Here is a 16453-nt window from a genome sequence, read left to right as displayed (position 1 = left end):
GCTCAGTGTATCCCTGAACAGTGGGAGAGGGAGGGGGCGGGGGAGAGGGGAAGGGAGAGGGGAAGGGAGAGGGTGAGAAAGAGAGAAGGAAAAGTGAGTGAGAAAGTCCAGGCTTTGTGACTTACTAAGGATTTTTGTCAAAGATGAAAGTATCAAAATGTACCAGACAGAAATGGAAAATGGTGCTTTAAAGTAGGAACACATGTTTTGCTTTAGAAAAGTAAAAATTGCAAAGGATTGTTTTCTTCTATTGTATTCTCTCCCCTTTTCCTGATTTTTACTTGGAGGCAACACAAAATAAAAGGGATGGGATCTATTCCTTTACTATGCTATGCACTCTATTACCTTTCTACAACATGAAAAATCCAGAATTCCAAAGCAAATCTGACCCCAGATATTTGGGGTAAGTACCTTCACTGCCACCATCCACTCCAGACTTGATTCTAATCACCTCCTAACTGGTCTCCTTCCTTCCACCCTTGCTGCCCTTCAGTTTATTCTGAATGCTACACCTAGAGTGACAGTTAAAATCTAAGTCAATTCAAACTACTCCTCTGCTCAAAACCCTCCAACAAATCCTCCTTTCAGCGGCCCACAGAGGCCTCCATGACCTGCCCCTTGCCATGCTGACATCACCCTGCTGGCTTCCTTGCTGTTCCCTGAACAGGCCTGGGATGTACATTGTACTTCTGCCTCAGGGCCTTTGCACTTGCTCTTTCCTTCAGATTACTGAAGTCAAGCTCCCTCATATAGGTCAGTCTTTACTCACATGGTACCTTCTAAGTGAGACTTCCGCTGACGATCTTTTCTAAAATTACGTCTTTCTCCAATATTTCCTTACCCCTCCTCTTTAGCAGTTAAGATTTATCCTAGGGGTAAAAGTGTTTTGTTTTGTTTTTTCCCTCTTTGGACATCAAGAAAACTTGCCTTGAATATCTTTGAACTGTAGTCTGAAATTATTGCCTCCTAAGAGTTTTAAGTGGTACTCTCATTCATCTTTAAGAGTCAGTGCTAAAGTACTGATACCACGCTCTTACACGTGAACTCATATCTCAAGGTTAAAAGTAGAATGAATGAACTTCTTTGTTTTAAAATTCTTTTCTAGGATCTTTGTCAATTATTCTGCATCTCAGTGTTCAGGAGAAATCCATTTGTAATCACTTCTCATTTATCCAACAGGGTGGACTAAGCGCCCAAGCTTTTGTTCGTGTGGAAATAGAGGATGTGAATGATAACGCACCTGTCTTTAACCCATCAACCTACGTGATGAGCATTAGCGGCCAGACCCAGCCAGGCACCGAGATCATCAATGTTCTTGCCACTGACAGAGATTCTGGGATATATGGAACAGTGACTTATGAACTCATTCCCGGAGACCTGTCGTCCCTTTTCACCATTGACTCCACTACGGGTATGTGATCTTGGAACGGTTTTCCTCTGAAATCGTAGCTTCTGCACAACAGCCAGAAAATTGGCAAAAGTGATTTTTTATTAGCAGGGATGCTGCAGGGCTCATTTCACCCTCCAGAAGGCAGTAAGGTATATTGTAAAGATCTGAGACTTCGTGGTTAGATGAGACCTGGGTGGGAGTTCAAGCCTTGTTTCCTACTGGTCTTATGATCTTTCTTGGCCTCAGTCTCTTTACTTTAAAAGAAGTGCTCTTGGGGTGCATGGGTGGCTCAGTCAGGTAAGTGCTGACTTAGGCTCAGGTCGTGATCTCACAGTTCATGAGTTCAAGCCCCATGTTGGGCTCTGTGCTGACAGCTCAGAGCCTGGAGCCTGCTTCTGATCCTGTGTCTCCTCTCTCTGCCCCTCCCCCATTCACACTCTGCTTCTCTCAAAAATAAAATAAACATTAGAAAAAAAATTTAAAAGTAGTGCTCTTAATCCCTATGTGGCAATGTTTTCTGAGTATTAAAGGCAGCCAATTATGAGAAACAGCTGGCCAATAGTATTTATTTTGCAAATGTTCATTTACTCTGTTCATATGATCTTGCCATCTATGGATGATTTCCATCATTTCAGTGTATTAATAATAGATAATATTAGTACAAAAAGCATTGCATGGACATCCAAAGTAGATCCCTTTTTTCTACCAGGTCTGGCATTCCCTAGTATCTTTGGGTCTTAGCTTCCATGTTGTTAAAATGGTACCTAAAGCTCCATTTAGTTCTCTAATATGGTAACTGCACTTGCCAGACAAGTTCAGTGGGTAAACTGAATCTTCTAGAAATAATCAAAATACAGGAGGTTATCATTCCCTTCTTAATGGTTTATTGTTAAAGTAATGTTTGAAATATTTGATTACAAGAAAATAGGAAATTTCAAGTACACTGTATTACATTGTAATACTTCTCAGATAGTAGAGATATTCTGGTCCTGAAATGATGCAGCAAAAAAACAAAAACAAAAAACAAACAAAAAAACCCGTTTTTTTCTTTTACATTTTTCCTTCTTTTATATTTTTTAAATTTAATCTTACCTTATTGTAGTAAGAACACTTAACATGGGTTCTGCCCTCTTAACAGACTTTTAAGTATACAATGCATTATTGTTGTTGACTCTTGGCACAGCATATCGCAAATCTCTAGAACTTACTCATCTTGCTTCACTGAAACTTTATGCCCATGGAGTAGCAATTTCCCATTTCTCCTTCCTTGCTAACCTCTTGCAACCACCATTCCACTCTTTGATTTTATGACTCTGACTATTTTAGAGACCTCGTGTAAGTGGAATAATGCAGTATTTGTGCTTCTGTTACTGGCTTCGTTCACTCAACATAATGTCTTCCGGGCTCATCCGTGTTTTTGCATATTGCAGGATTTCCTTCTGTTTCAAGACTGAATAATATTCCATTGGATGCAAATACCACGTTTTCTTTATCCATCCATCTATGGATAGACATTTAGGTTGTTTCCACAACTTGGCTGTTGTGAACAGTACTTCAGTGCTCATGGAAGTGCAGATATCTCTTTGAGATTACATTTCTTCTTCTTCTTTTTTTTAATGTTCATTTATTTATTTTGAGAGAGAGTGAGCAAGCAGCAGAGGGGAGTAGAGAGAGAAGGAAAGAGAGAATCCCAAGCAGGCTCTGCACTGTCAGGGCAGAGCCTGACGCGGGGCTCAATCTCACGAATTGTGAGATCATGACCTGAGCCGAAATCAAAGAGTTGGACACTTAACTGACTGAGCCACCCAGGCGCCCCGAGTTTATGTTTCTTCTTAAAGCACCTGACCGGAGCATGAGTAGAATATGTTTCTATTGTGATGATGGTAATGTCAGGTGCTACAATAGGCATTTTCTGTAGATGGTCTTTATTGGAGCTTCACAATCCCCTTTGCAACAACCAGATTCATTTAGCAACAAACAGTAATTTACACAGGAAACCATCTACCAAGTGAGCTTGGCTTCTCACCCAGGCCTGGTAAGGGGAGAGTCATTAATTCTTGTTGGGAAGGTGCACTTGCATCCGGTGTGTGTGACTGGCTGAGGGATTAGTTGTTTTTTACAATGGCAGTCTCTTTTTTTTTTTTTAATTTTTTTTAACATTTATTCATTTCTTGAGAGACAGAGACAGAGCGTGAGTGAGGGAGGGGCAGAGAGAGAGGGAGACACAGAATCTGAAGCAACCACCAGGCTCTGAACTGAGAGCACAGAGCCTGACGCGGGGCTCGAACTCACAAACTGTGAGATTGTGACCTGAGCCGAAGTTGGATGCTTAACCGACTGAGCCACCCAGGCGCCCCTACAATGGCAGCCTTAATAAGGTAGAACTTTCCTTGCTCAAAATAATACACTGACATGGATCCTTTAACATTTCAAAGATCAGAAGAAAATACCTTTTTTTTTTTCCTTTGGGAAATTGCTTATCTTGGCTTTTTCAAAACTCATCTGAACTGCTTGTCAAATTGTCAGGCCCTCTAGGACACCAGCATTGCCAAAAATATATAGGTCAGCCAGTAATCAGGGCACAGGATCTAAAAACATTTAGTAGATTGTTTTTAAAAGACATCAACATACTCCTCGTCTAGTTTCCCCTGGAAGGTCTTGAAGAATGAGCTGTACTGTGTTCTGTTTTTAGAAGAGATCTCTTGTTGCTGCACTGGCTTTAGTAAGCCACAGGCTTCCATTCCTGGCACAGGCTATAAGACAAATGCCATTGTTAATCAAGGAGAACGCTTTACGTGGGTCATTATCTAGGGAAGTATCATGGTATTTTTTTTTTTTTTATAAAGCAAAGACCAAATTCGTAATGGAAGTAGCCTTGGGTTATTATTGTTGGCAGTTTTGATGCCGGTTCATTTAGGTTGAAGATGTTTTTCTAACAGTGCTTAGAATTGGGTTGCACTTAATCACAATTCATGAGAAATTCATGAGGCCTGGTAATGCTTTACTTTAACCTTTAGAAGAGAATTAAACAGCATCACAACTAGCTAAGGGGAAAAGTTGCTTAGTGAACAGGCAGTCTTTAATTTGAACGGCCGAATTCAAGTTCATCTGTTGGCTGACCGCAACTCTGAATATATTTTCTATACTGTACATAATAGTTAGGCTTCTAGGCATGCCATAAAAGCTAATTTAATTGTCAGTGTCCTTAAAAAGTGGAACAAGGATCTGTGTTGGAATATGGTTTTCCTCTTCTGCATCTGTTTTTTGGTTGTAACCTATAAAAAGTTGGACTTTCTTGCTTTTGCCATTAGGTCTGTCTTTACAGAAGCTGCCAGTTTAAATACAGGGTCAAGGGGGGCGCCTGGGTGGCGCAGTCGGTTAAGCGTCCGACTTCAGCCAGGTCACGATCTCGCGGTCCGTGAGTTCGAGCCCCGCATCAGGCTCTGGGCTGATGGCTCGGAGCCTGGAGCCTGTTTCCGATTCTGTGTCTCCCTCTCTCTCTGCCCCTCCCCCGTTCATGCTCTGTCTCTCTCTGTCCCAAAAATAAATAAAAAACGTTGAAAAAAAATTAAAAAAAAATACAGGGTCAAGGGATTGCTTCTGTCAATATATATATTTGTAGAATGAATGAATAAATGGAAGGAATGAATAAATCCTGATTACATATTCTTAAGAAACTTCAAGGGAGCGTCATTGATAACACAGGGCAAAACTTTGCTTAAAATCCTCGTTCCCCATCACAGTGTGGTAGGTAATGCTGTGGCCTCCAATCCAAATTCTTTCCAATCTCTCTGTGCTAGCTAGCACTTTTCTAGATGTATATGCTAACTATACTAAATATATTTGTATTTATATGTAGTTATATATAGCGTTACATACTTATATAGATGGCTAGCTGTATAGTTTTATATTATATGAGAAAGAGTTGGAAAATTGATGAGCTAATTTCTACATTGTCACCTCTTCCTGAATCACTCTAAAAATCTCTCTTAGACATCCATTCATTTGCTCATGGTTGATGCTTCCTCTATCAGACATGCTATTTTATAAGCTTCCACGCTTTGTGCTATAGGCTCATGTTTTTCTGAAGACAAGAGGTTTTCCATTGATCTGTTTGTACCACAACCAAGACTCATGCTTTAAAAATAGAGCTCTTTGACTTTCTGTGTTCATCTGGTAAGAAAAATGTTTTGGAGAAAACTGGAAGGGGATGTGGTGATGTCATGGCTGTTTTCTCTTGTGGGTTTATCTTCCTGTTCTGTTTCTGGTTTTCTAAGTTTGTTGTTGGTTCAAAGCACATTTTTGTAAAACGTGCTTCGGCACCAGGAGAGAGATAGTGAGCTGAGCCTTCATTTCTCTTACTCTCCGTTAGCTGGGTTCCTTTGATGTGGGCACGAGTCAGACCACACTGTTTTGAGTTTTAAAAGAAGGAAACACAAGAGCCATATTTATTAATAGCTCTTTTTATGTCTTTAATCCCATTTAATGAATTGTATGTAGATTTTTTTCCTACATTGTTTGAAGTGTTCTCTTTAGTAGCATGAAAAGAGTAGTGCTTTAGCTTTTGTGTTTGTCCTGTTTATTTAGTAACCTTACACTGAAGCAAACGTTACTGCTAATTCAGATTATTTTAAGGTGTCAGACTGAAAACATTTGTGTTGGTCGTTTACAGCAGTCCAACGGCCTCTTTGCTAGGGTTACCTTCGGTTAAATTCTTCAGGTTTACCTCTTTTTATAGAAGCAAGTCAATGATGTAAAGAAAAGTCAGTTAAAGTTCTAAAGAGTGTAGCTCATCTATCTGTTCAAGGCAGAAAATGGAAGTAAGTTCATCCTCCCAAGACATATTTATTCATGGGTGCCTGGGTGGCTCCCTCGGTTAAACTTCCGGCTCTTGGTTTTGGCTCAGCTCATGATCTCACGGTTCATGAGTTCAAGCCTGGTATCAGGCTCTGTGGTGACAGTGTGAGGCCTTCTTGGGATTCTCTCTCTCTCTCTCTCTCTCTCTCTCTCTCTCTCTCTCTGCCCCTCCCCCACTTGCATGTGCCTGAATTTTCTCTTTCTCTCAAAATAAGTAAACATTTCCAAAAAATAAAAATAAAAAAAGACATATTTATTCAATACCTATTATGTGCCAGGCACTGTTTTAAGTATTTGGGATACATTGGTGAGTGAGAGAGATAAAAATCCTTGTTCTCATAGAGCTTACAACAAAAGCTTATGTTGCCCTGCCTTTTGTCTGTTCTATGTTTAGTTGTGGTGTATGCAAAATCCTAGTTTAGCATTACAGAAGAACAAGTAATTAAAAGGGTAACTGAGAGACTGAAACTGCCACACAAAGGCAGCCATGTCTCTGTGTTTGGTTGCAATCTTTTGTTTGTACAGGGTGTGTGGATTTTAATATAGACTGTAAGTAATGTAACACAGACTCTGTTTTTCTTTATTTCAAGGGCAAATCTTTTTCTAATGTGAGTGTTAGGCTCACATTTCATATCATGTAATGATTCTCATAATTCTTCATGATTGCCACTTTCCTACATTTAGAACATTCTGATGTGTAGCTAATAAATGAAAACCACATCTCATTTCATAAGGGATGTGAACCTACCCATGCTAAAAAAAATGACTTCCTTTTATTTGCAAGACAGAGACTAAAATTAATCACGAACACCAAATCAGTGTGTGTTTCTTTTGTAGGAAACAAAAGCACATTGGAGAGTTTTCCTATTAATTTTTCTAGTATAAGATCACAGACTGGTTGGGGATGGAAGAGACTTTCTGATTCAGCTCCCTTATTTATTTAGCAGAGGAAGAAATTGAGGCTGAAAGGGATTCAGTGACTTGCCTGAGGATACACAGTTGGTATATGGCAGAATTGGATTTAAACCCTCTCTTGGACCCATCATCGGTTCCCGTTTTGGTCTGTCTCAGATGATAACACCTTTTAATATCTTTTCCGTACATTGCCTATATGAGCCTTACATCAACTTACGGCATAAACAAAACAGAGGCTTTTGTGCCCATCTGCAAATTAAGAGAATAAAGACCTTAAGAGTCTTAGCGACTTGCTGAGGGATGTAGTCACAAACCTGACACTTGAATTTACTTCTCAGACTTACATTTCAAGGCTCTTTCCATTATTATGCCTTTTTCCCCCTTTTAAACTAAACTCAAAGCCAAGATAAATATAAGTTTCATTGTCTCAACTAAATAAGATAGAAATATGATCTCTCGCTGTGACTTTTTGTATAAGTCTGTTTGAAATGCCAAATTACCTCTTGATTTATTTGCTCTTGTCGACTGAATACATAGAATTCCGTGACATCTTCTAAAATGGGTATGTTTTCCTTAAAAATCCTTATATTGTTGATATGAGACAAAATTTTCAGTCTGTTCCATGCCTTTCAGCCACTACAACTTAGTAACCCCAGTGTGTGTGAAATAAATAGTATAATGTCACCTATTCACTGAATAAGTTTCTATATTCTCACAAAGTGAATATAGGGAAGACATCATAAATACTAATGACCAATAAGAAATTGGTATTGACATCCCATAGTTCTTGGTTTGTCTCTGTTTTTGGGAAAACTACACTTGCAGACTCCATGTTTGGTAATGGTCATGATTTTGTGCTTGTTTTTGTTTTTAGCTATCTCATACCTTACAAGTTTAGCAATGACCCCCCAGCTTATTTTCTAACTACGAATGACCGCCTTAGTTGAGGATCTCATCTTTTTCAGGAGATTGGGTAATGACAGTCAGTATTGCTTCATTAGCAGAATTATATGTATATTAGATTTTAATTAAGAGAGAACCTTTGTCTTTAAGTTCTTTAATTAGTCTATCAATTAAAATATTTCATCCCAACACTTTCCTCTATTTAAATAAGAAGTGACAAGGTAAAGAACATAGACAAACATTATTGCACATTATAATTGGTAAGTACAAATCCAAGCACTGGATAATTCAAGCATAAAATAACCAGTGCTCATTAATATCCAGTAAATGAATCAATGTCTGGTTTTTTAAAATTTTTTTAAAAGTTTCTTTATTTTTGAGAGACAGAGACACAGATAGAGTGCAAGCCGGGGAGGGCAGAGAGAGAGGGAGACACAGAATCTGAAGCAGGCTCTAGGCTCTGAGCTGTCAGCACAGAGCTCAATGCAGGGCTCGAACCCACAAATTGTGGGATCATGACCTGAGCCGAAGTCAGACGCTCGACAGACTGAGCCACCCAGACACCCCTCAATGTCTATTTTTTTAAAGTTAAAGTTTGTCTCCTGCACTGCTGATTAATAATAATTTGCAAGTGTCATGAAAAAAGAGAGCTAAGTAATTGCTGTACTTTAAAATATGAAAATACAGTGCCATAAATTCTAAGCTGAAAATATAGGCAAAAAGAGACATCCATTTTATTGACCATTTTGTTATTTATTACATATATATGCATATTTATAAGTAATATATGTTATAGAGCTGTATATAATTAATTTTTGGCCCTCCCTTTTAATAGACACCTCCATTTATTTAAAGTTGTTGGATTCAAGGGGTGCCAGGTGGCTCAGTCAGTTAAGCATCTGACTTTGGCTAGGTCATGATCTTGGGGTTTATGAGTTTGAGCCCCACATTAGGCTCGCTGCTGTCAGTGCAGGGGCCTGATTCAGATGTTCTTCCCCCACCACTCCCCTGCGCGCATTGCACTCTCTCTCTCAAAAATAAATAATATAAAAAAATAATAAAAAATAAAAAATGTTGCATTCATGTAAATGGGTTTTCTTGAGCCTCTTTATATTCAAGTGCTAAAAAAAGTGAATGTTTTGAAACATTCAGCATGTAGAAGGACAAAATTAATCCTAATACTTCCCTCTTCTAAGTGGTCAGCATTAGTTCAAAGAAACTCACTAGCTTCTTCCTGGTCTTTAATAGGAATTGCTTCACTACACAAGATTGGCTTTGAAAGTAAAAATAAATAGTAACTGCTCAAAAGAGGCCTAATAAAATTCATACGTAGAGACATAAACTAGACTTTGTTCAAATATAAAGACATATTTGGTCATTTTACTCCCCTGCCTTAAATATTCTAGTGACTTTCCATGGCTCTTTGGCTGAAGGCCAGATCTTTGTTATGGTCTACAGGGGCTTTCATGATCTGCTCTGCTTTCCGCTGTGGCCTCAGCTCCAATAACTCTTTTCATCTCTGTGCTTGTTCCTTATATCAACTACCACTTCTCCTCCTCCTCCTCCTCCTCTTATCATCAGACTTACATGAAGCAAGCTCATTCTACTGATGCATCAAGCCAAGTGCCAATTCAACTATCAGGCTGTAGTAGAAACCATAATATCATAGGAACTGAACACTGGAGGCTTCATGTCCAGCCTAACTTTTCTGTCGGGACAGACCGTGGAAAAAACAAAATCGTATCTTAAAAAGTTTATAAATGGGCACTGATTTTTAAAGAAGAGAATGAGAGGGGCGCCTGGGTGGCTCAGTTGGTTAAGCCTCCGACTTTGGCTCAGGTCATGATCTCGCGGTTCGTGAGTTCGAGCCCCGCGTCGGACTCTGCGCTGACAGCTCAGAGCCTGGAGCCTGCTTCGGATTCTGTGTCTCCCTCTCTCTCTGCCCCTCCCCTTCTCATTCTCTCTCTGTCTCTCAAAAAAAAAAAAATGAATAAACATTAAAACTGTTTTTAAATAAGTAAACACTACAAAAATAGAGCATGAAATAATCTTAATGTTTAGGGGTACCAGGGTTTAAATAACCTGATGGATCTTTCCCATAATAAAGCTACCCTTGCCAGTAGAACAAAAATATTACAGCTTGCTGACTTAACAGCACTGTGCTTTCCTCTGCTTTTCATTGAGAGTGAAATGAAAAGTCTGAAAAAAAAAATAGGAAAGTCTATTTGCTAATAGTATCTCTTCCTTTCTGTGGCCTGGACCTGGATGTGTACCTATTATTTGCCTCTCTTTTTTCTGCTTTTCCTGGACTCATCAGCTACCCTTTGGGTTATCATATTTTTGAAAAAACACTTTCACACTTCAGGGACAATCAAGTTTACAGGCCCTATAGTCCCATCATCCCTTTATGGTAATTTAGCATTAGCCTCCATGCAATCAAAACGTTAAGGGTAAACTCCATGTATCGATCACAGTAATGACTGTAAAGAGTGTAGGCCCTCAGAAGAAAGCTCTGGAAAATCTAGAGTATTCAAGAAAGGGATTAAGGACCATAGAACTTGAGATGAATCTCACAGGACAGCTCACATTTGGTCAAGCAAGAGGGAAGAATGAATAGTGATTCAGGAGAAGCAAACAATATACATGAAGACATTAAGATGGGAATTAGTAAACATTTGCAACCAGAAATTAAAATGTAGGTTTGGGGGGCGCCTGGGTGGCTCAGTCGGTTGAGCGTCTGACTTCAGCTCAGGTCATGATCTCACGGTCTGTGAGTTCGAGCCCCGTGTCGGGCTCTATGCTGACAGCTCGGAGCCTGGAGCCTGCTTCGGATTCTGTGTCTCCCTCTCTCTCTGCCCCTCCTCCGCTCATGCTCTGTCTCTCTCTCTGTCAAAAATAAATAAAACATTAAAAATTAAAAAAAAATTAAAATAAAATGTAGGTTTGGGCTGAGATATATATAGAGATACAGATATAGTAAATTCCCCATTGAGTGAGGATACTAGACTTAATGTAAGATTTATAAAGGAGATCTCTGGAAACAAATTTTATTATTCTGAACTTCGCTCACATCGTCAAAGGTAATAAAGGTGGATAGAGAGTTGATAGTTTGCAGAGAGCTGCTCTTGACTTGTGAGTTCTCCTCCGGTGAGACGCCTACACATTACTGACCACTTAGAGAACTTAGTATGTGTTCCTTCAGTTTGGTGCTAGCAGACTGAAGTCAGACTCTCACATCAGAAATCTAAAGAGGGAGTGTCTAACAATGGAATAAAGAAGAGGTTTCCAGGGCACCTGGGTGACTCAGTCAGTTAAGCATCCAACTTTGGCTCAGGTCATGATCTCACAGTTCATGAGTTCAAGCCCCTCATCAGGCTCTGTGCTGACCGCTCAGAGCCTGGAGCCTGCCTTGGATTCTGTGTCTCCCTCTCTCTCTGCACCTCCCCCATGCACGCTCTCTGTCTCTCTCTCTCAAACATAAACTTTAAAAAATTTTAAAAAATACAAGAAGAGGTTTCCGAATGGAGACAAACTCTAGGAGTTTATAGGGGCAAAGAGTACTTAATGGTCTCTCCTGGATGTGGGTCATTTGTGAGGGAGAGAGCCGACAACCTGGGTGTAGAATCATTTCAGATGCTGCCCAGAAAGGGCCAGCAGGAGGAGTTTTGAACATTTCTAGCTTTGTAGGCATCAAAGAAGCAAGCAGTAAAGTGACCTGTCTAAAGAGAGATGTGCTCACCTCGGTTAAGGCAGCTTCAGATTGGAGGTTTGAAGCTTTCTCCAAAAAAACAATGACAGCATCCATAAGAGAAAGTGGCTTTTAAACAGCTGCCCGGCCAAAGAGTGCCACCCCAATAGTGCCTGTCAAGTCAGAATGTCCCTGCTCCTCTCTCCTTCCCTCTTTTCCCCTTCCTTCCATCCTAGATGGTCAGGAACTCACACTGTTAGCAAGATGAGGGAGAAGAGCTAGATGGGGAAATTACTTCTGACTTGCAGCCTGTGTCCCGCCTGAAATTTGAATCCAGTTTTGAGTTTTGATTATTAATGGACCTTCATATTCAAATTATTAAATTGAGATGGTTTTGTGACTTAAACTAACAAAGAATAAAATACCTAGGAATAAACTTAACCAAGGAGGTAAAAAGACTTGTACTCTAAAAATGGTTGGATACTAATGAAGGAAACTGAAGATGACGCAAACAAATGGAAAGGTATTCCATGCTCATGGATTGGAAGAATTAATATTGTCAAATGTCCGTAGTACCCAAAGCAACCTATAGATTTGATGCAATTCCTATCAAGACCCCAACAGCATTTTTCACAAAACTAGAACAAATAATTTACTACAATTTGTATGGAACAAAAGAAAGAATTTTAACGGGTTGACAGTGACTGTGGAAATTATAGGAGCCTCCTTAATTTTCACTTAGATGCAGGGGAAGAACAGTGAGCCATACGAAATAAATTTGAATAGGAGAAAACAAGTGGCTCTATGATTGCACCCCATGAGCTGTTTTCATCGCCATACTTATTACATATTTATGGCAGTAGGAGATCATCATGTCTGAAGAGATGGGCTACAGAATGACAGAAAGCTACACTGAGTGAGGTCACTTATGAAGCACTTTAAAAGCATGACGGAGAAGTTCAAACTTGATTTGTGTAGGGAATAAGGAATGACACGAGGATTTTGAGCCTTAGCACGTCATGGTGGTATTTAAGGAAAATTACCCTGGGAGTGGTATGCTAAGTGGACTTGATTCCTGTTGAGAGGTCTTCTGGCTTGTAGACAGTTGCCTCCTCTCATTATTCTAACATGTTGGAGAGAGAGTGAGTTCTCTCCAGTCCTATAAGATCAGACTCCACCCCTATGACCTGATTTAACCTTAATTACTACTCCAAATGCAGTCATATTGGGGATTAGGACTTCAACATATGAATATTTAGGGGACACAAGTCCATAGCACATATGCTCATTAAAGCCATAGGAATGTTGGGGCGCCTGGGTGGCGCAGTCGGTTAAGCGTCCGACTTCAGCCAGGTCACGATCGCTCGGTCCGCGAGTTCGAGCCCCGCGTCGGGCTCTGGGCTGATGGTTCAGAGCCTGGAGCCTGTTTCCAATTCTGTGTCTCCCTCTCTCTCTGCCCCTCCCCCGTTCATGCTCTGTCTCTCTCTGTCCCCAAAATAAATAAACGTTCAAAAAATTAAAAAAAAAAATTAAAGCCATAGGAATGTAAGGGGCACCTGAGTGGCTCAGTTGGTTGAGCGACCGACTTCGGCTCAGGTCATGATCTCGCAGTTTGTGGGTTCGAGCCCCACATCGCGCTCTGTGCTGACAGCTCAGAGCCTTGAGTCAGCTTTAGATTCTGTGTCTCCCTCTCTCTCTCTCTGTCCCTCCTCTATTCATACTCTGTCTCTTTCTCTCAAAAGTAAATAATAAAAAAAAATTAAAAAATAAAAACTATAGGAAGGTAAGAAGCAGGTAATGAGCTGTGCCATAGTCTCAACCCATAGAAGATATTCTCTCTTTATAGTTGTTCAGATCCTTCCATGTTTTCCAGCATGCATATTTTTCTCCGTGTGTGTGTGTGTGGGGGGGTACGGTACATATAAAGTATGTGTTAGTGTTTATGATTATATTTTACATATTCTGTAATCTAACATTCTCAGTTAGCAGTACTTCATGGATTTTTCACAGTGGAGACTATTTTAAAAATATTTATACAGTATGAATTTTTTTAACACAGTGAATTGATACTATAGATTGATTTTTACAATTTTTTTCCATATAAAATGTAGCATGTAAAATCCTTCTACATGAAAACATGTATATATATGTTTTAGATGCTACACTAATATTCTACTGTATTAATATACACATTGTATTGAACCATTCATTCTTTCCTTATGCTGTCTCTTTAAGGGCAAGGATTCAGTTTCCTCTCACCCTCCCAGCTCTCCCAGAGCCTGCTGATTTTTTAAAATTCCAAGTTTTAAGTTTTAAGTTGTAAGAATGCAAACTTGGGCTCCTCTGGTTTTCAAAGCCAAATGTTATGGGGATTGTCCTCCCCATGTGGGCTCCCCCATGTGGGGGTCTCTTTTCTTTCCCTACTCCTTACAGGCACTGTCCTGTCCTGAAGACAGCCCCTGAGTCCAGTTACTTCTAGACCCTGTCTCAGCCCTTCCTATCCTCTTCGATGTGGCCCCCTCCCTCTATTTAGTTGTAGAGCTTGTTCTCCCAGGCTTTAGGTCATTTTCTGGGTTATTTACACCGATGTGAGCGTTATCTAGTTGTATCCATGGGACAAGGTGAGCCTAGGGTCCTCCTACTGTGCCATCCTCCCCAGAACCCCCATTCATTCTCTTCTTGATGGATAGTAAAGTCACTTGTGATATTGCAAAAGACATCCTCTCCATTTCTTTCTATGCACTTCTGTGAGCAGAGGGCAGGCTTCTAGGTTACTGAATATGAATGGTTTACAGATTGATACATAATGTCTAAGTGCTTTTGAACAGTGTACAATAAAACCACATCATTTATTATCCCTGAGTCTCATCACTTAAAAAGTTTGTAACAAACATTAGAGTAAAAACAAGAGGCAGTTGTTTTCCTTTCACATTTCTGTTTTTATTTTTATTCAGTTTGAACATTATCATACTTACTCATGTGCCTTTCTTTCTTATTTAAACTATCTGTCCTGGGGTACCTGGGTGGCTCAGCCGGTTAAGCGTCCGACTGCGGCTCTGGTCCTGATCTCGAGGTCCAGAAGTTCAAGCCCACATAGGGCTCTGAGCTGTTACGAGCCCACCATCAAGTACTGTGCTGATAGCTCAGAGCCTGGAGCCTGCTTTGGACTCTGTGTCTCCCTCTGTCTCTGTTTCCTCTGCTCATGTGCTCACTCGCTCGCTCTCTCTCTCTCTCAAAAATAAACATTAAAAATAAAATTAAACTATCTGTCCTTCTCTACTGCTGACCTCACTTTTGTTTTACTTGTATTTTTCCCCTTTGTTGCAGAACTCTTCATTTATTATTGGGATACTAAATCGTTGTTTCAAAATGTTGTCTTTTGATTTTATTTATAAATCATCAAGTAAATTAATGAACTCATGACTGAATAAGAAAGATTTAAAAATGCTAATTAAAATATGCATTAAATTTATGATAAGCATGTGTAGACAGGCCACTGTAGGATCATAGAAGGTAGATCTCAAGCACAATGGAGGGTATATGAAAGTCAGCTGCACCAGGTGAGACTTGAGCTGTGCTTTAAAATGTGACTGGAAGTCAGAAAAAATGAAGAGATTGTTCTAGGAGGAGGATGCAGTAATCTAAATGGAAAAGAGCAAGATCTATCCTGGAAATTATAGGTATTTCACTGTGCTTAGGGCAAAAGTACTGTACAGAGAGTGGTGAGATGGGCTACCGAGGTGAAAAGGGTTCATTTACCAGCAACTTGGTTTATTTAGATAAGGCACTTGAACTTCACCCTGGAAACCTGGGGAGGCACCGACATGTCTAGACTTGGATTTTGGGAAGACTGATCTAATACAAGTATGAAAAATGGTTCAGAAGGAGTCATCTGGAATCAGGAGGACCAAGTATAATTAAGGCAGATGTTAATCCTTTAATTGTAATAATCATCTAGAGTGCACAATGAAGCCTTCAAATATTTCTCTGTAATCGGAATTGAGTCAACTGTGGAAGAATATATACCCAGGGAACAAGGATGATTGGGGGCTTAGAGAGACTTTTCATTTTCTTCTGTAGACAGACACTTCTGTATTATTTGAGCTTTTATTTTTTAACCAACCATATATTTTCATAATAATTTTTAAAGCTCATCAATAACAGATGGGAAGAATCTGACTTAGAAATATATGTGGTAAGTATTGAATGCTTTGGTGGAGTCAGCATGAACCTAATTTTAATATGGCTGCTATAGCTGGTGTAAGAATACTTGGTTACATTAATACTTTATAAGTATTCTAATAAGGAGTGTTTATACTCTTTTTTGTAATATACTGTATCTGCAACTATGTGTTCACCAATCAACTTGGAGCATGTTCAGGAGAAATGAACCAACCATGAGTGAAAGGACTTAAAATCATGTTAGGTAAGGAACTGTTATGGAAAATGGGAAGTTGTCAGGAAAGATATTTGACTTTGGTTATTGATGATGTGCTCTGTTAAAGAGATACAAAACATATTAAACTTCTAGTACAAATAAAAACAAGAAATTGGAGTTGTGAGAGGACAGATTTTGACTTAAAAAAGAAAGAAACTCGGGGCACCTGGGTGGCTCAGTTGGTTAAGCGTCCGACTTCAGCCCAGGTCATGATCTCAAGATTCGTGAGTTCAAGCCCCACATCAGGCTCTGTGCTGACAGC

General features: G+C 39.7%; 1 protein-coding gene across 1 annotated transcript in view; it reads left to right on the top strand.

The window, feature by feature from the left end:
* The window catches only part of DCHS2 (dachsous cadherin-related 2), a 251423-nt gene that overhangs the window by 143585 nt on the left and 91385 nt on the right, over window positions 1-16453 (top strand). The window contains exon 3 of the mRNA XM_047091507.1: window positions 1180-1411. Within this exon, the coding sequence (XP_046947463.1) occupies window positions 1180-1411 (232 nt within the window). The remainder of the gene's footprint in view (window positions 1-1179; window positions 1412-16453) is intronic.

The sequence above is a fragment of the Lynx rufus genome, unplaced genomic scaffold (genome assembly GCF_022079265.1).
Source record: "Lynx rufus isolate CCGP_SWC_20201006 ecotype Redwood Valley unplaced genomic scaffold, mLynRuf1.p SCAF_3, whole genome shotgun sequence".
Lineage (NCBI taxonomy): Eukaryota > Metazoa > Chordata > Mammalia > Carnivora > Felidae > Lynx > Lynx rufus.
The sequence above is the reverse complement of the archived record's forward strand: the minus strand, read 5'-3'. Positions and strand labels throughout refer to the sequence as shown.